Source organism: Enhydra lutris, unplaced genomic scaffold (assembly GCF_002288905.1).
Source record: "Enhydra lutris kenyoni isolate GAN:26980312 unplaced genomic scaffold, ASM228890v2 scaffoldscaffold14, whole genome shotgun sequence".
NCBI classification, from domain to species: domain Eukaryota; kingdom Metazoa; phylum Chordata; class Mammalia; order Carnivora; family Mustelidae; genus Enhydra; species Enhydra lutris.
In genome coordinates, this window is record NW_019154098.1 from 29,662,071 (window position 1) to 29,682,127 (window position 20,057).

The window sequence follows — 20,057 nt, forward strand, 5'->3', positions numbered from 1 at the left end:
TCCCGGTCTGTAGCTTCTCTTTTGAATTTCTTGACAGTATTTTTTGCAGAGCAGAAGTTTTAAATTTGAATGAAGTCATATTCATCAATTAGTTCTTTCATGGATCAGGCCACCAGTGTTTTTATTTGTAAAAGTTCTTACAAATAGCAGTTTCTTCATGCAAAAAAATCTCAAGATTAAAAGCTAGGATACTTCCAAAATGGAATTTCCATTTAACAAAATTATTTTTTCTAATGTCCTATAAAATGAGAGAGACTCTAATTCAGCCATATTCACTGAAAATGTTCAGGTTGGTTTTTGAAGTGGAACAGAGGAAATTGTTGCAACAGGTGATGGAGAGGTTGTGGCCACCAGTTGACCCATGAGCTAGACCCAGGCATTGGAGGCTCCTCACACCCCTCCCCTGACCTTGGAATGTATACTCTGCCCACCATTTCTGTTTCCTTGAACAGTGCGAACAATGGGAACAGGGACGCAGCCTTGAAAGAGTGGGGTGTTGTTGAGACCATCTGGATGGCATACATGACTGAACCCAGTTAAGATCTCTATATAAACGTTTAAGATTCTGGCAGATAGTACAGAAATCTTGTTCTGCTGATGCCCAAGACAAGCTTCCTATATAAGTTCCCTTGCTTATTAAAACTTCCACCTATAAAAAACAAAAACAAAAACAAAAACAAAAAACAAACAAAAACAAACAAACAAACAAAACTTCCACCTATTAATCTGGACTGACCTGCTTCTTTCTTCCTTCTCTTCCCCCTCCAGGTGCAGGGGCTAGTTTCAGATTTTATCTGGAAGCTCCCAAGGTTGCAAACCAACAGAAATCCAGGAGAGGTTCTTGTGTCAAATGTTTTCATTCAGTGTAGAATTATAAAAATATCGTAAAATTTTGAAACAAGCAGTGGAGGAATTGACAACCTCAGTGTTCCCCTGGAGTATGTGGTTGGAAGAATTCTTATTCTGTGAGTCTCTTGAAACTGACCAAGACCGTTGACAGGTTTAAAGTTGTGAAAAGTTGTTTTATTGTTCTGTTTTCTTGTAAAGATTATTTTTCCAAACAAAACTTCAATCGGGGAAAAAAAAAAGCACTGCACTCCTCCCATGATTGTAGTAATACTTGGTAATACATCCAGTATTCTTGCCTTAATGAAAAAAGAAGCACCTCACGATGCCATCACTTTGTTTTTTAACACAGACATGTGCTAGGAATTAAGAATATTCTTACAGTTTCGAGAGAAGTTTTGCCAATATGTATAAAAGTCATCAACATTATCTTCTGATAATTATTCTGAAAAATTGAATCTAAAAAATTGTCAAGAAAAGGGATCAGAATATGAGGTACAATAAGTCAAGCAGAGAGAGTCAATTATCATATAGTTTCGCTTATTTGTGAAGCATAAGGAATAACACAGAGGACATTGGGAGATGGAGAGGAGAAGTGAGTTGGGGGAAATCAGAGGGGGAGACAAACCATGAGAGACTGTGGACTCTGAGAAACAAACTGAGGGTTTTGGAGAGGAGGGGGGTGGGGGTTGGGTGAGCCCAGTGATGGGTGTTATGGAGGGCATGTACTGCATGGAACACTGGGTGTGGTGCATAAACAATGAATTATGGATCACTGAAAAAAATTTTAATTTAATTTAATTAAAAAAAAAATATGAGGTACATCTTTACCAAAGAGTTCACTGACTTTCTCCGAGAACAAGACTTAAATACTTGTCTGAATTAAGGATGGCTGGCTCTAATTTCTCTAAAAGAAAAGAAACTTCACGTTTGGAACACTTTGAAAAAAAAAAAAAAAGATTTATCTATGAGTTGGCTTACCTGGCAGTTATTTTTAACCATATGAATAGATAAAGCTTTCAAGTCCAATTTGGCTTCTACTTTAAAAAAAAATTATAAGGTTTCTAGGATTAGCAGCTAGTGAGGAATGCCAGACTTTGAAATGCTGGAGAAGGTGCTTCATCCTCAGATGGCTGTCGATTTCTTCAAAAAGAGAAATCTATGGACAATTGGAAACTACTGAGGATTCTTTCAGAAGTTACTTTTATTCTGATAGTATTAAAGCTGAACCACAGATCCACAATCCTTTTCTTTCTGATATAAACTCTATTGAAGGTATTGTCCTAGACCATGATCTTTGATCTTATTATAGTTGAAATTTAACTCAAAAAGCCTTTGAGAATCCTGGTGTTCTTTGAAACAAGCTTTCCTGGCCTTGCAAAGTGAGCTAAAGAAACTTTAATTCCATTTGAAAAAAAAAAAAAAAAAAAAAAAGTGTCTTAACTAATCAGTATTTTCAGTACTTGCAACCATTAAAACAAAAACTTGAAATTGCTATTTCAAAAATAAGATAGGATTTTAAGCTTACCTGTATTTGAAATGCTTGCCTTATTTTTGTGTTAAGATGAATATCATACATATATTTTGAAATATATTTATATTTTAATATAGTTTCCTGTGTAACTCGAATAATTTTATTTTGTCTTAAATATATTATTATTAGAGAGAATTGATAGACTTCACGTGAGTGCCAAAGCAACACAAAACAGTCAAGGACCCCTGAGACAGAGAAGAGCTCAGTCACACGACGGGGGTTTGAGAAGTTCAAGGTCTAGAAGAAGAGACGTTAGCATCCGCAGAGGCAGCAAGCAGCCATGAGTTAAGAGAAAAGTAGGATAGTGTCACAACATGAGAATCAAGAGAAGAATGTGTCTGAGGAAGGAGAGTGGTCCTTTGTTACCAATGCTGCCAAGAGGTTATGAAGGTAGTTCTTTCTCTTGACCTTGACATGAATAGCTTCAGTGGAATGGCAATTTCCATAACCCCAAGTTGAGTGAGTGAGTTGGGAGAGAAGAAGTGGACGCGGTACCTATAGACGACTCAGTTTAGAAGCTTTCCTTGCTTTGAATGGGAGCAAAGAAATGGGGCTGTTCCTTGGGGGAGAGCTGTGACCAAGACATTTTTTTTTTTTTTAATAAAAGATGCAAGATACCAGGCCACATAACTGCTGTCAGGGCTGATGCAAAACAGGGAGACACTTCTGATGGAAAAGTCTAGAGTGGAATAATCTCAGGAAAGAAATTACTGAGAAAGAGTTCTGGGATTCAGAGCACAAGTGGAGGAAAGGCTTTCAGAAGTCTGGGTCCAGATTCAAGAAGGCTGATAAGGTTTGGTGATGGGATGATGCTGGGTTCTTACCCGATTGCTGCTGTTCCTTGGTAAAGCATGAAGCAGTGTTGTTAGTGTGGGAGACTGGGTGAAACGGGCATTTTGGGAGGTGGAAAATGTGTACTAGGGAGGGGTAGTAGCATTCTGGGGCAGTCCAAAGTGTTCTTTTCAGGTTTGTGACCATTATTTCCTTTACATTTTTATTTTTTTAAAGATTTTACTTATTTATTTGACACAGAGAGATCACAGGTAGGCAGAGAGGAAGGCAGAGAAAGGAAGGGAAGCAGGCTCCCTGCTGAGTAGAGAGCCCAATGCAGGGCTCAATCCCAGGACCCTGAGACCATGACCTATGCTGAAGGCAGAGGCTTAACCAACTGAGTCACCCAGACGCCCCTAAATTTTTTTTTTAAAGATTTTATTTATTTATTTGACAGAGAGACATCACAAGTAGGCAGAGAGGCAGGCAGAGAGAGAGGAGGAAGCAGGCTCCCTGCTGAGCAGAGAGCCCGATGCGGGGCTCGATCCCAGGACCCTGAGATCATGACCTGAGCCGAAGGCAGTGGCTTAACCCACTGAGCCACCCAGGCGCCCCGCCCCTAAATTTTTATTTTGAAAAATTTCGAGTCTGTCTGTGATAAGTATACCCTTCCCTTAGATTCACATTCTTTATCATTCTCTTTCTCCTTATTAAGTATAAGCGTTTTTGTTGTTGTCGAACTCTTTGAAAGTTAGTTACTATATAACACTTCATTCCCTGAACACATCAACGTGAATAAAGTCATTCTTTGCGAATACACATGTAACACTCAGCAAATTTAAAACACTGATACTATAGCCAATATTTATAATTTTCTGAGCCTCCTAATAATATTCTTTATCGTTTTATTCATCAAGACTGACATATTCCTTTAAAGACAAATATCTCGGGGTGCCTCGGTGGCTCAGTGGGTTAAAGCCTCTGCTTTCGGCTCAGGTTGTGGTCCCAGGATCGGGCTCTCTGCTCAGCGGGGAGCCTGATTCCTCCTCTCTCTCTGCCTGCCTCTCTGCCTACTTATGATCTCTGTCTGTCAAATAAATAAAATCTTAAAAAAAAGACAAATATCTCTTTGTTCTCTTTTTAACATAAAACAGTTCTTGAACTTCATTTCTTTCCTCTTTTCCCTTGTTAATTTTTTTAGTCTTTTATTCTTTCATGATATTAACATTTTTTAAAAGACTTTATATATTTATTTGTCAGAGAGAGAGAGCTCAAAGAGGGAGAGTGGTAGGCAGGGGAAGAAGCAGGCTCCCTGCTGAGTGGGGAGCCTTGTGTGGGACTCTATCCCACGACCCTGGGATCATGACCTGAGCTGAAGGCTTAACTGACTGAGCTACCCAGGTGTCCCCATGACATTAACATTTTTGATAAGTCCAGGTTAACTGTCTTTCAGAATGTTGTAATTGTTATTTTAGAATGGGACTTATCAAAATCTTGAGTAATTTTCTTCAACAAAGTTCAGGTGATCAGATGATGCAGGGAGTAAGCTCTCAGGGTTGTTACATTTAAGCAGGACAGTGTGTGATTGGAGTGTAATTGTAAGGGAGTTCGAATGATTAAACCCTCAACTCTACATGGGTAAGAAGGGAAAGAGAACATGAAGAGAGTGAGGGCAATGATACAAGGGTGGTTAGGTGAGTGGAGGTCTCTACAAAGTCTCTGTAACACAAAAGAATTGGGTCAGGAACATTGGAAAGGCGGCTGATTGGTGAATACACCTGTGCTTTTTCACTCTACAGGTCTGCTGAAAGCCCAGCGTTTCCCTTGAGATAAGGTGCGGGAGAGAGATACTATATACAAAACTGTTTCATGAGCACTGTTGCTGGAAGTACAGCATATATTATACATAAGGACTTGTAAAGTCCTTTACCATAATTTTGACTTTATGTTACACCTCCTAAGAAGAGCACTCATGAGTCTCATACTTCATCATTATCTCAGCATCCCCAGCAGAAAGGAATCGAGTTGTTGGTAGGCGACTGTCAGTTACAACTTGTGACTAATGAAATCCTTAAGCCCCTCAGCAATAGCTCCGAGAAGAGAACCAGAGTGCGCGCTCCCAGACTGGAGTAGCTCCTCAGATTACCCGGTGTACATCACTACCCAGATCGCCTGCACACCTGCCGGGTTTAATGGACGTCTCTATTTCAGTTACTCTACATTACGCCTCTTGTTTTGTCAAAGGGCAATTTTGATACAAGTTGCTGCCTAAAAAGGAGAAACTCTCAAAGATGTGCCCTCAACAAATAATTTTAGATTAAGGAGGTATGCAGTAACTGGAAGCCATGAATTAGCACTCAATTCTGGTGATTCCAGGCACAAAGCCAAAGCATTTATGAATGTGGTGAGTACTGGCACCAGTTCCTTCACATAAAGTTATTTCATGAACAATAGTGCACTCTGAGTGCAGAATCTATCTGCCTTCATTAAGTGACATTGTTTACCATTGTCAACATAAGCCAACATTCATTGAACGTCTACAGGGTTTTGGCACTCTATAATGTTCTATTTATACTTTCTTTTTTTAAACACTGACATACTATGGAAAAGGAAAATATGAGCATTATTTCCTTCTAAAAGAACTCTATAAAAGGGGAACACGATGACAGGGAAATAAGACACTGGAAATTTTCTTTCACTTTTTATTAAAAATTTACTATGCTTCTTTTTTTTAAACAAAATAGCTGAAATAGAACTATTTCAGTCATGACATATGCTATTTTAATCAAATTGCTTCCAGAAATACTGAATTGGCTTCAGAAAATGATACCAGTAAAATAACACATCTCAGAGTAGCTTTATCTTAATTTATACCAGAAGCACATTCTGAGATCCTCGCATTAGGGAGACAAACCATAGCAGACTCAATCTCACAAAACAAACTGAGGATTGCTGGGGGTTGGGGGAATAGGCATAGGGTGGTTGGGTGATGTACATTGGGGAGGGTATGTGCTATGGTGAGTGCTGTGAAATGTGTAAGCCTGATGATTCACAGACCTGTACCCCTGGGGCAAATAATACATTATATGTTAATAAAAATAATTTAAAAATATAAATTTTAATTCAGTAACACTTCCATCTCGAAAAATCTGGCTTGAATTGGAATTAAGCCTGTTGAAATTACACACTTCAGTTAGCTCCAGGTAGAACCAAAATACGGGCTTCAAGTGCCCTCTGGTGGCTGACCAGCAGAACAACCAAATACAATTTGAAGTCTGGAATAAACAGGCACGTGCTAAATTTCATTCTCTGTTGCATTTATTTATTCATTTCTTGAAAAGAAGTTATCGAGAATTTATTCTGTTAGGCACTTAGGATCGAAAGATAAATGGTATACAGTCTGTGTCATAGAAGCATGAGGGTAAAACTGACGAGAGATCATTTCAACCCTCCCTGCCAAGTGCTGTTATAGATGTATTCTATTCCAACCAAGATATGTTGGTTATCTTCATTCTTGTAGATATTATCATGGTAATTAATATTATATAGGAATTCCTGAAAAATAAAAGCAGCTATTTTCCACATAGGGTGTAATTCATCTATCTGTATAAATCTAGAAAACAAATAGTAAATAACCACATATATCTAGTTTTTCCTAGGAGTAAGTCTAATCCACATTGCTTTTATGATCATCTTATTAATAGTATTAAAGATTTGTACTTATTTTCATTCTTGCCATATAAAATTATCAGACCTATTATGCAGCAGAGTTGGTCTTACCTGATAATTCAGTGTCATAGATGAAACAAGAACTCTAATTGCCTGCCTGCACCTGTTAGTTTTCTTGGTGGATTCATCCAATGACTTTTGTGTGGTTTCTGATGGTAATATGAAGGGTTTTATGAAGTCATTGAGTAATATGAGATAGCCATTTACAACAAAGGTTAAAGCACACACACACACACACGCACTGGATCATTTCCAACATCAGCTACTGAGCAGCTGTCACAATTCTCTTGAGTTAGATGGAGTCTTTTATCAAGTTATGAAAAGTCCCGTATCCAATTACCAATCCCCAACATCACCCAGGCCTAGCTTGGCACTGTTCAACCAAATGATACCCTCGTAACACCAAAGCAAAGTGATTACATAAATAATTCAGTGGGTCTTCTTTAATCCTAAACAAGAGAAGCTTATAGTCATCTGAGTATTTTACTTGCCCAGTGCAGTTGTGTGACAGTATTTTGTTTAATTCCTGACATTGAGCGTGGGATGGTGCAAGACCTTTGAAGAATGTATTCCTCGTTTACATAAATCAATGATGGGAGCCAAGAAGTTGGTTTATTTGAGAAATACCAATAGTTCTAGATGCAAACAAGACTATTCTAAGCAGTCAAAAAAACCTAGAGGTAGTGGACGTAGAGGTGGGCAGTTTTTGGCACTGTCATTTTAAAACTATATTCTTTCGTACTTTCAGTTGCTATATTTTCAATTCAACTTTCTTTTGCTCCATTTAAAAATATTTTCTTATTTCCATTTTCTCTTTAAGCTTCATGACCAATTTTTGGTTTGTTTTCACATACAGAACTATAAATTAAGGACTATTGTTCTTAACATTTCTGACACACCATTTAAGGTGGTCTCCTTTTTGATAATGGGCAACAGAACAATGAATATAATTATCATTGCTTTAAGATCATTGCTTTTTAAGAGATGAAACAAAAACTCTCTTGTGTAGGTTTTGTGACTGTGTTTGTGTGTGAGAGAGAGTTCACTTTACATAACTAAGTCCAGTTAGTTCAAAGACTACATTTAAAATAGAAATGCATCAGAAATATAAAATTATATCTCTGGGAACAGTAAATCAAAAATTAACATGAAGACTTTTCTCCATACCCAATTGTATTATTACTTATTTTGTGCTCTCATAATGTTCACTTCCTTGTCCATCCATCTACAAATACGTATCATGCAAAGTCAGAAAGTCTCTTCCTTTCCTCCAGATGTATGCGAAGTTCAAGAACCAGTGTGGTGAAGAGAAATTAGGCACAGGTGCTTCTTATAGAAAAAAAAAAGTGGCTGGGAATCTAGACCAGACAAAGGAATGTTAGAATGTTTTTGCAACTGCTCAAGCTGAATTTTGAAGGTAAAGTGGGAATGTGAGAAGTAAAAGGGCTTTCGGGGTTGATGGAGTTTTGTATTTAGGGATGATTTAACTTGATACTTTTGAGGACTCTTTTGAGTAACTAGAATATCAAACCTGGTTGCTTACGGTCAAGCTTGAATTTTGCACTATAAACTAAGCCACCGAGAAATTTCAGGTAGAATAAAATGACAAGGCTTGGCTTTTAGTTAAGGTCACTTAGGTAATAGTGTGGAAGTCACTGGAGGAAGCATGAAGCAGCTACAGCAGGAAACCTCAAGATCCCGCTGCATAATTTGTCTGAACTAAGGCAGTTAAGAGGGCAGAAGCAGACAACTGACATCCTTGTTACAAAGTGGTCCTCCATTAGCTGCACGAGCACGGACTGGGAGCTTGTCAGAAAGAGAATGTTGTGCCGTATCTCTTACCTTCTGAATCAGTATTTTAATAAGCTCTGGTAATCTGTAGGTCTGGGAGGAGGTACCACTCACAGAGATAAGTAACACAGTGGGGGCAGTTAGTGGAGGAAAAGAAGTCACTATTCTAGGTGTGGTCAGTTTAAGGTATTTATGGAACATCCAAGAAAGCTGATCCACAGCAGTTGAGTACAGGTCTGAAGGCTGGGTTGAAGTCTGGTTTGGAGAAACAATTTACCATTTATCAACAAGTTTGTATTTGAAGCCATGGTCCAACCCAACTTTCCTGGGATTCGCCCAAGGAAAGTATATCATTAGTCAAGCAGAGGGCCCAGGAGGGAACACTAAGAAACACGATTATCTGAAGTCCCATACAGCAAAAGGTTTCCACAAGACACAGAAGGAGCTTCCAGTGGTAGGGATGCACAATGTGAATAGTGGGAAGAAAGTTCCAAGCGGCAGGATGGTCAACATTCTCATTCCAGCAGAGGTCACATGAGAACAGACAAGAGTCCATTGGATTTGGCAATCTTGATGTCAGAGCTACAGGTGGAGATTATTTCCCATTAAGTTCTTTCTTGACCTTAGTAAGTGGGGATGCAATTTAGTTCCTGCTCTCAAAGTTCAGATGAGTAGAGTATGTGAGAGGAGCTTGGTATGGAGCCAGTTTGCAAATGTTCTCTCTTCCAATAGGATGGTAAATTCTTTGAGGAATAAGGAAGGCACATAAAGATGAGTAAGACCCAGTCCCCAACCCTCAGCATTTATAACAAATCAGAAATAAGACATCTGTAGTACAAGATGGGACATGTATTATAAAATAGCAGAGATTCAAAAGAGGAATACACCACATCCAGACAGTAAGAAGAGCCTGCTTACTCCTCCTTAATTGTTAGCACAGAGATATGCACATACTTAACACTTACACTGTATTAATTGCTGAATTTTCCTCTCAACAAATCTGGTATATTATTAATAAAGTCCCTTTTATTCCAAAATCCAAGGAAACTTCAAACTCATTCATGAGATATTTATTAAAATAACACATTTAGGGGAAATCAATACAATGTATACATCATTACTGAAAACTGTATACCATCATACAAAAAAGGATTTTATTTTGGGAAATCGATTCCTAATTTATGGCAAGTTTTTACTTTCAGAAATAAAACCACAAAACAACACAATCTAATTCAATCTTAAAGGCTGGCATGCTGAGCAAGGAATGTTCTTATTCTTTGTAGGAGCTCCTTCTTTACACTGTCAGGTACCAGGGCTGAAATACAAAAAATAAAAATACAAGAGTAAGAAGATTCCAATTAATATGTCAATTTGGTATTTGATAATTTATTCAGAATTAACAATAAAATAATTTCATGAATAACCCATATGCCTTAAAAATGAAAGAGGTAAAGATATCTGAAAAGATAAAGTATATTTGCAATTTATTATTTGAGTGACCTATTCAATACCTAAATACATTGCACAATGAGGAGAATAAAACATGGGAAAACTCTTTAAACTAGAAGTGGAAAAAACCTTTTTGAATCACAGAGGATTATAAATTGATAAATTTGATATAAATGCAACAATGACAATTTAATAAGTTGGTCAAAATCACCATAAACAAAGGGAAAAGACAAAAAGTGGGAAAACACTTATAGAAAAGGCTGATCACTCACTACATTTCTCCAAATTGATAAGCGAAAGATCAGACTGACAGAAAAATGAGCAAAGGAGGTGAAGAAAAGGCAAAACAACTGTTCTTAAACATAACAGGGGTATAACTTCATAATTGAAATGTAAACCAAAACCACATTCAAACAGCATGTTTTGGCATGTAAGGTCAGTAATATCATGTGTTGGTAAGACTGAGGGGAAATTGGCTCTATTGTATGAGCTGGTAGAGGATACAAATTGGTACCACACTTTTGGGAAGCTAGTTTGGCAATACTGTATTGAAGTAAGTGCACATACTCTCTGACTCAGCAAAGATGCAAAAATTGCAACAGGAGTTACATTTGTGGTATTTTTACTTCTTCAATTTAGAACTATGTGACTATTATCTATTCAGAGTATAACACTTAAAAAAAAAAAAAAGGAAAAAAAAAAAAGCCCTGCTCCTAGGAATTTTTAGTAATTTTAAATTACTATTAAATGTCAATAAATCAATGTACACTGTTTTTTTTTTTTCCTTTCTTGGCTACTAATAAATAAGGACAATAGGGAACTAACTGAAACTTCTAATGCTACTTGCCTATATCAAAAGGAAATGAAATATTTCAGATACAGTTCAGTATTTGTATAGTGAATTCCACAAGTAAGTATATAAATTAAGTAGGACACATACTCCTTTTTACAGATTAGTTTAAGCCTGCTAGAAATAAACGCTACATGTTTAATTCAAGACCACTGGAAATGTGATCACTATATATATTAAACACACTTTTAATAAAAATTATGGTGATGGAATATAGATCAGTTGCCTTGGAGTTAGGGATAAGGTATGACTATGAAAGGACAGCTTGAGAGTTTTTTACAGGCAGGAGGGGAGTTACATGAATCTGTACATGCATATAAAATTCACAGAACTGCAAACTAAAAAATGGTCAATTCTACTGTATTTTCGTTAAAAAAAGAAAATAAATACTTATATTGGCTATAAAAGACTACGAACATAAAAGAAAAGATTTATTTTTATTTCTCTGTTCTGGATTTGCTCATTTTCTAGCAATAGAGCTATAAGGGATTGAAATGTCTAAGACAGAAGTGTTGAAGGAGAAGCAAAGGAAATTTCTACCCTGTATAACCAGCTCCAAAATGTTACATAAATTACAGAAGGAAAACAGAAAAAGAAATTGGAGAAAATTATTTTAAAATGTAAATTCATGTGGGGAGCAATAAATAATGTTTTGTTTTTCTTTCCTTCAGACATACTTGATGAAAAAGTCTTTTTTTAAAAAAAAAAAAAAAAAAAAAAAAAAAGCTGTAGACGGGATTCTGTAGCTCTTTCCCAGCAGGTATTCAGAGAATTAGTATTCTCTAGTAACAACTTTCAAAATTTTTTTTTTTTTACTTTTTACACTTAAATTCTTTTTACTACTTCCGTGTGGGAAAATAGATAATGGATCATCTAATTTATGTGCTTCCACTTAAAATTACCAAAAGAGGGGCGCCTGGATGGCTCAGTGGGTTAAAGCCTCTGCCTTCGGCTTAGGTCATAGTCCCAGGGTCCTGGGATTGAGGCCCGCATCGGGCTCTCTGCTCAGCAGGGAGCCTGCTTCCTCCTCTCTCTCTGCCTGCTTCTCTGCCTACTTGTGATCTCTCTGTCAAATAAATAAATAAAATCTTTAAGAAAAAAAATTACCAAAAAAGACCCTTTCACAAAATAAATGAAAATATGTAGCCACATCTGAGCTAACAATGTAATGTAGTTCTTAATACATACTACATATTATCAATGTTAATATAATATTTCTTCTCTTTCCTTTGTCTTCTGTAAGAAAATGAAGATGATGGTAGTGTGAATTTTAAATACAGATTACCCAGAACATGAAGTTTTAGAGCTACCAAATTCTTAACTTGGACACTTAAGAAGACAGAGCTTTACTTATTTTTAAAAAAAAAACATTGACGGGCTGAAGTAAAAGTTTGAATTATTAAATATGTAAGTGAAATTGGGCCATATCTAACAAAATTTATAAATCCTATCTTCAGGTGATAACTTGCCTCTACAAAATCCCCAATTTTAAAAATTATCTGTCTTAACAACCGTTATCAACTTACATCTGTATGCTGTTTTAGAGTGCAAAAACATTTTATACCTCTCATCTATTACTCAAGACTATGCCAGAGAGGAAAATAGGCAATAATCTTTCCCAATGAGGAAATATAAGTACCCAAGTAATTTTGGAAAGGCTGTTTTTCCCTTTAAAAAGAAAGAAAAGCTGAACCAGCAGGAGAGAGAGAAAAAAATCATGTCTTCAGCACACCTTTCCTTTCACATAATTTGTATTCCTTACCTCTGCCTTTTGGTGTGATTTCAGCCACCAAGTCATCAACAGTAACGTGTTCTAGTCCTTTTTCTTTAATTACCTCTTATGCAAAAGCAAAAAACAAATCATATCATTTAAAATCATTATCTGTAAGAAAGATTTTCATAGAGGAAGGGTTAAGATCATGTTTTTAGAGTGCAGATTGGTCTTAAAAAAAAAAGAGGACACTTCTTTTTCTCTTTTCTAATGAAGGTTTAGCTCAACCTTAAACACATTAAGTATTCACCAGATCAAAATCTTAAAAGCCTGTTTATCTCTCAGCTAAATAACCTGTACATTAACAATTATTTTAACACTGAGAATGGATCTGAACTGTAAGGTCAAATCTAATTATGTGCAAAAAGCTGGAAATTTATAACAGATCTTATTTCACCATAATCATACCAGCTCCTGAATGTATGGAAGGGATAAAAAGCTATTATTTGAATCTAACTTGTAATTTCATAGCCCAAAATTGAAGAACAGAACAACTCCTTTGTTCCTTTCTCTTCTCTAGGCTGGGCCAAAGGAAAGAGAAGAGGGGGGCAAGGAGTTAAAATTTACTGAAACACTATGAGGTGTTAGGTGATTTACAGCATTTGATACTCATAACAAGCTAATGGGCTGGGCATTTTTCCACTTACCAAGTGACCCAACTGAGGCTTAAAGATTAAATAACTCATCCAGGGGCACCTGGGTGGCTCAGTGGGTTAAAGCCTCTGCCTTCAGCTCGGGTCATGATCCCAGGGTCCTGGGATCAAGCCCCACATCAGGTTCTCTGCTCAGCGGGGAGCCTGCTTCCCCCTCTCTCTCTGCCTGCCTCTCTGCCTACTTGTGATCTCAGTCTGTCAAATAAACAAATCTTAAAAATAAATAAATAAATAAATAACTCATCCAAACATGAGCTGAAATCCAGCTCTAGTCTCTCCCAGTGAAGGTCTGTATGACCCCCAAAACTATGCTTTTTCTAATGTGCTACACTGCCTTCTTAGGATTCGTGATATTAATTGTAGAAACCACTACGATATAATGGGAGTTCACTGAAAATATCCAGAGTTCCAGTACACCAAAGTCAAGCCAGAAGAGGCTCATCTTCATGACATGTATAATCTACCTAGCGGCATCATCATCAATACCTAGCAATTTTACAAGCTTCCATTCTACATTTTAAAAAAAAGTGTAATTACCTAAGAGCTTTTATAAGTAAAATTTTTCAAAAATAACACTGTTAAAGCCAGGAGATATAATTCCTATGGAGTCTTCCAATCATAAAGTATTCAACTTATAAAGTTAAAACATAGGAATAACTAATTTTCACTTTGAGTAGGCACACTCAAAAAGGTTGGAATGAATACTTGGATTCAGAAAAAATCTTGCCTCATTTGTTTTAAGAAAAATACAAAGAAAATTTCTAAAGATTCAGGAATTATGTCTACCAAAAGGGGATGGGGAAATCACTGCTAGAAGACTGAATTTTCTATTTGTTTAATTTCTATTTGTTTGGCACTCAATAGATCTTAAAATACTGCCTATTATTTCCTAGTGAACCCCAAGCCAACAAGAACAATGAAATCAGCTTATCTTGTAAATGAAACTGATTACCTTTACAGTGTGCCTTCAACTGGTCCTTCCAGCCACATTCAATTAATTTAGCTCTCAGCAACTCTTTGAGGCTGTTGAAACAGAAAATGTTTTCATATTACACTACAACAAGGTAAAATATTTTAGATAGGAATGTTTGAAGCAGAAGTTCAAATGTTCAGTTAAAAATTCCCTGCCTTCTAATCTCCAAAACTTTAACTGTCACCTAATTTTGATTCTGTTATTAAATAATTCTTTGATCTTACGGAAGTCATTTGAACTCTGGACTTCATTTTCATCATCGGTAAAGGAAGTGGATAGGGTACCATAATTCTCAAGAAACTCTACTCTCTGGCCTTCTCAGACACTTTTACTTACCTCCAACAGGAATATTGTGAGTCTTGTACAACTTCTAAATGTATTAGAAGCCCCTACACCTTAAAATCTTCAAACTCCAAAATCTATTCTTCAACTACAGACTCATTATCCTTTAGCTCTCTACTTCCCCATGATATCCCTCTCTAAACCTTAAAAACTTTCCCCTCAAAAAACAAAAAACAAACAAAAAAAACTTTCCCCTCAATTTTTTCCAATAACCCTCTAAATTACATACTAAAGATGGTATTTCATTGATTCTAAGACTGTTGTTTTTCCCCCACATTTCAACAATTTAGCAATCGGTATGCCTATCATAACTTAACTGGCAGTATCTTCTTTTTCCCTAGTAAACAAAAATAATGGTGTGGGGCTCCTGGGTGGCTCTGTCAGTTAAGTGTCTGTCTTCAGCTCAGGTCATGATCTCAGGATTCTGGATTCGAGTCCTGCACTGGTCTCTGCTCAGTGAGGGAATGTTTCTCCTTCTCCTTCTGCCCTTTCCCTCCTGTTTGTGCTCTCTCTCTTTTTCTCCGTCTCAATAAATAAAATCTTTAAAAAAAAAAAATATGGTGTGTATTGTAACTAATTGCATCATGGATGTAATAAAATATTTTCTTAACAATATTTTCTTATCCTTTCGCCATACCCACTCTTACAAATCCACAATCTTCAACCTAAATCATTTCTCAAGAGCTTGAACATGTCATGTCCCAAACCAAACCACTTCTCTGTCAATATTTCTAAACATTCACTATGTGACATTTCCATCTTGGTATTTATTTAGGTCTTTCCATCTTAATAGGGCCAAAAACCAAGTTCTGCTCCTCTCCCATTTCAAACTATTCTCCCTGTCAGAATGCCATTGTTCATCCTTGTTCCTCAGGCTAGAAAATTTGGCATCCTTCACTCAGCAACTCTGCTAACACTACACGTACAAGCCATAGAAGCAATTCCTATTGGTTCCAGTTTTAAGTATATACTATAATTCAAATGTTTTTCACCATCTTTGCAATTATTTCCCTAGTCCAAACCATCTTCTTCTCTTGACTGGACTATTACCAAAGTCCCTAACGTGTCCCCTTGTTTCCTCCCTTATATCCTTGCTCTCCTTCCTGTGCTCAAAACAGTCGGTGGCTTCCCAATTTACTTAAAATTCCAAATCTATGCTATAGCCTAAATAACCCTCCATGATCTTCCCCCTCCCCAGTTATGCCTCTGACTTTGTTTCTTCTTCCCCTCACCCATTTATTCAGGCTCATGAGCTTCCATGTGGTCATCAAAATCTAGGTAAACTCATCTGGGGTTCTTGGCTCTTGGGAGTCCCCTCATTCCTTCATATCCTTCTGACCTCTTACCAGTGAAGTCTTCTTTATTTTTATTTGTCTCAAACACACACCTCATTATTCTCAGTTTTATTTTTCCTCTAGAACTTATCAATCTACATAATACAGACTTACTGTCTGTCTTCTCCCATGTAAGCTCCACGAAAGAAGAGACTTTATTTTGTTCGCTACTTTATCTCCAGCACCTTAACAGGACATAGCATGTGGTAGAAACTCAGTAATTTTAAACTGCGTAAGTGAAAAAACAAATAAACAATAATAAATAACCCCCTTTCCTCATTACTGCCAACACTATCCTCTCAGTTCCCCCAAGGCATTGTTCTCAATGTCTTCTTCTTCATTTCTCATATTGAGGGCTGCTTTTGCTTTAAAAGAAATTTTAAGTTCTCCTTTCCATTTTTGCTGTTTCTCATTTTTAAACTGATATAATCTGCTAACACGTTCTTCTGTAGCTCCGTATCTCTAGCCCTTCAAGTCTATCGTCCACATTGCCAGGCTAATATTCCTAAAGAGCAAATATGATGTAGTCATCCCCCTTCTTAGAATCTTTTAATGATTCCCACCACCTAAGGATAAAGTCAACAACAGCTGTTTCTTCAAATCCATCCATTTTCCTGACCTTTCTTTGACACCACTCCTAGCATAAGAAATCTGCATAGGGTTCCAACAATGGAAATGAGACCTAGGCAAGGTTGACCATAACTGGCCTATGTACCTAAGTAAGATGGTAATCGCGCCAGGTACTTTGCTGGAACTACTAGGAGACATGTAGTCTGAGCCACAGGGATATGAATTCTGAACTGCTAATCTCTGCCACCTTGTGGGTAGAGTCTGCTTGAGATTAAAGCCAACATAGAGGAAAACAGAGCTGAGAAAGAAAAAGAAAGACATAATCTTGGTAACAATTTTTGAGTGCTTGGACACAGTGGAGACTGAAGCAACTTCAAGCTAAGCTTATGTATTTCACTGGTTAAGGCAGTTTCTGAGTTCTATCATTTGCAAATCAAAGAATTCTGACTTACACAAAAATCCACTCCTTTTGTCTACTGTCACAGCAATATCACTTCCACACTTTACCTGCTAGCTTTAATTTTTGTATTCCTCAGAACATTATCATGTTGTAACAAGTCTGTCCTTTATTGGCTGGAAGAATGGCTAATCTTCCCTCGCCCCCCACCCCGAATTGAAGTACTTCTTTTACTATTTTGTAACTGATTACCCTAACCGCCAGGTAGAGTTGAAAGATCCCTCTTGTTCCTTATATATTTCTCTTAGGCAATTTTTCACTGTTCTGGAATCCTTTCTTGGTTCCTGAGTTTCTGTTTAGTACTTCCAAACCTGTTCTTTCTTCAAATAATTACCTTGGCCAATTTTGTGCTAGGGATGATGTTGGGGATACAATAGTATTTCTACTGTCAAGGAACTTAGATTTGGAGAACACAAACAAGCAAAGCAGGTGGTTATAATACAATGTAAATAAATGCTAGGCTAGAACAGGGTATCTGGGACTTAACAAATTCCTACACAAGATGATGTTAATTAAATTAAACCTGAAAGGGGCGCCTGGGTGGCTCAGTGGCTTAAGCCTCTGCCTTCAGCTCAGGTCATGATCTCAGGGTCCTAGGTTCAAGTCCCGCATCGGGCTCTCTGCTCAGCAGGGAGCCTGCTTCCCTTCCTCTCTCTCTCTCTCCCTGCCTCTCTGCCTACTTGTAGATCTCTGTCAAATAAATAAATAAAATCTTAAAAAAAAAAAAATTAAACCTGAAAGATGAGCTAGAATAAGTAAAAGATCAGGGGAAGAATGTTTCAGAAGACTAGGAACAGCACATTCTGCTCTGAAGTTGAGAATGCAGTAAATGAAACTGGTTCTATCACATTATCTCCCTGTTAAAAATTGCGTAACATTATGTTTTTAATTGTAGTCATTTGAGCAGTTTTTTCTTTTCCATTAGATTATACATTCTTTAAGAGAGTCATTTCTTGGTCATCTTTCTAGATGACACACTCTTCTTTAAGAATGCAATACGGAACACACCTATTTTTTACAGATGTTAGTAACTGAAACTTGATAATCTCAATTTTCTGTAATTCCTTCCTTTGACATCAGTTTTGTTCCTTGATATTTAAATGCTCACGTGTAACGTAACTATAACTTAAAGGCGTTAAATGTAGTTTACTAACACAATATACTGCTTACCGTTCTCTTTCTCCGGTTTCTATCAACTTTTGGTTAATCGCTGCTCTCATCTGCGCATCTTTGTTCATCTTGCTAACCTAAACATCAACATGTATTTTCAGATACAGAACACATACAAAGCATTTTCTTCTAATCTTCCAGGTAAGCATCCCAACACATTTAACATTCTATCAACTGAAGGGGTGATAAATTTCAACAATGTGTTAACAATGTCATCACTCTTAATATTAGTCACTGCATCCCAAGAAGTCATATGATTAACTCACGTTACAATTTTTCTTCCCCCATATGCTTTTTATTAATGAGTTTTTGGATAATAATAATTATTGTTAACTTTTATTTAACACTTACGTGCCAAGTACTGGGTTAACACATTGGTTTTTTTTTTTTTTTTTATCTCATTTAGTTCCCAAAACTGATTCTTTTACATAAGAATTATTAGCTATTTGTATTTTACAATTGAGAAAACTGAGGCACCAAGACAGAAAGTGGTGAAGGCAGTATTTGAACTCACGTACTTTGAGCCCAGCAGCCCCCAAAACACTGTAACATCACATCATAACTGACTGCTAATCATTTCTGCACCTTAACTGCATTCAAAATTTCGGGAAGTCATATAACCTAAACACTAATAAAAGATTAAGCACTGCTGGTGAAAAACCAAAGTTCCAGATTAGGCTCTAAGTGCTCTACATTTGAGTAGGATGTACCCAGAATTACAACTGCCAAACTAGCTCCAAGTATGTGTGTGTGTATCTTCACCAAAGCTTGCTGGTAGGATAAAAGAAAAACAAATCTCAAACTAATTCCTAACTTAGAAAATTCTCAATTTTCCGTGGAAGAAAAAGACAACCGAAACCAAAGTGATGTAGAAAGGAGAAGAAGGTTAGACTGTAACAGTTGAAAAAAAAAAAAACTAACATTACTGTACATAATCTGTCACTAACTTGGGACCACTTTCGCTGTGTCCCACCTCGTCTACATGAAAACTTAAGCCGGCAACTGAGTTTTGAGTTGGGAAAAAAAATTTTTTTTCTTGACTGGAACGGGAAAAAGGAAGGGGTGAGAAAGGACTGAGAAATGTTTGCTTGTGTAGTTGGAGGCTAACATTTTCAAAATAATTCTAAGGCCTAGTCAGTACCATTCCTAGAATATTGAACTTGATCTCGTCTTGGCCCCTAAAATACGGATAGTGACCTTGGACAAGTCAATTCTTAAAGGCCTCAGTTTTCTCACTGGTAAAACGAGGGCGCTAGGGGATCCCTCCCAGTTCAGACATTCTTTGGGAAAAGAGAATAGGGCGGAGACAGCGGGAGAGGCGGGAGGGGAGGAGCCAGAAAACAAAGCGTGGACTGGCTTCAGGCCAACTCCGGTTGCACGCCCTGTCGGAGAGCCCTACAGGCCCGCGAGCGCGGGTCGGGGAAGCTAACGAAAGACAGCACATCGAAAGGAGCCTGGGCTGGGCCCGGGTCCCGGCCCTGAGGACCACGGGCATAGCTCACCACCATCACCGCGGGCGAGGGCCGTCCCTTCCCAGCGACGAAATGACCCTTGCGCTGACGACCGTTACCTACCACACTCTTCGGCTGCCCGGACCTAGACCCTCGGTAGCTCGGGCACCTAAGCACACAGAAAGCTAAAACACGCATTTCCGGGGCGGGGTCTCGCCACCCTGCCTATAACTGTGAGAATTTAACCAGCGCGGGCCGCCTCCTGGTAGCTCAGCCTTCTGGGTAAGAGAGTCCAGACCATGCTCTCTCTCGCTGGTACTGCGTCTCCGAAAAACTACCTAGCCCGACATGCAACGGAGTCAACTT

At 37.6% G+C, this 20,057-nt stretch overlaps 1 protein-coding gene across 2 annotated transcripts; it reads right to left on the reverse strand.

The window, feature by feature from the left end:
• Nucleotides 1-8,847: 8,847 nt before the first annotated feature.
• Nucleotides 8,848-19,902, reverse strand: LOC111146737 (ENY2, transcription and export complex 2 subunit). Of its 2 annotated transcripts, none has more exons than XM_022502413.1 (5): nucleotides 19,815-19,902; nucleotides 18,241-18,317; nucleotides 14,347-14,417; nucleotides 12,733-12,807; nucleotides 8,848-9,986 (listed from the first exon to the last, which is right to left on the reverse strand). In XM_022502413.1, the coding sequence occupies exons 1-5, from the start codon at nucleotides 19,887-19,889 to the stop codon at nucleotides 9,910-9,912; spliced, it is 375 nt and encodes a 124-aa protein (XP_022358121.1). In that variant the 5' UTR covers nucleotides 19,890-19,902; the 3' UTR covers nucleotides 8,848-9,909. The 2 variants fall into 2 exon arrangements, with proteins under 2 accessions (XP_022358121.1, XP_022358120.1); XM_022502412.1 differs by having other exon boundaries at nucleotides 9,725-9,986; nucleotides 19,743-19,889.
• Nucleotides 19,903-20,057: the final 155 nt, after the last annotated feature.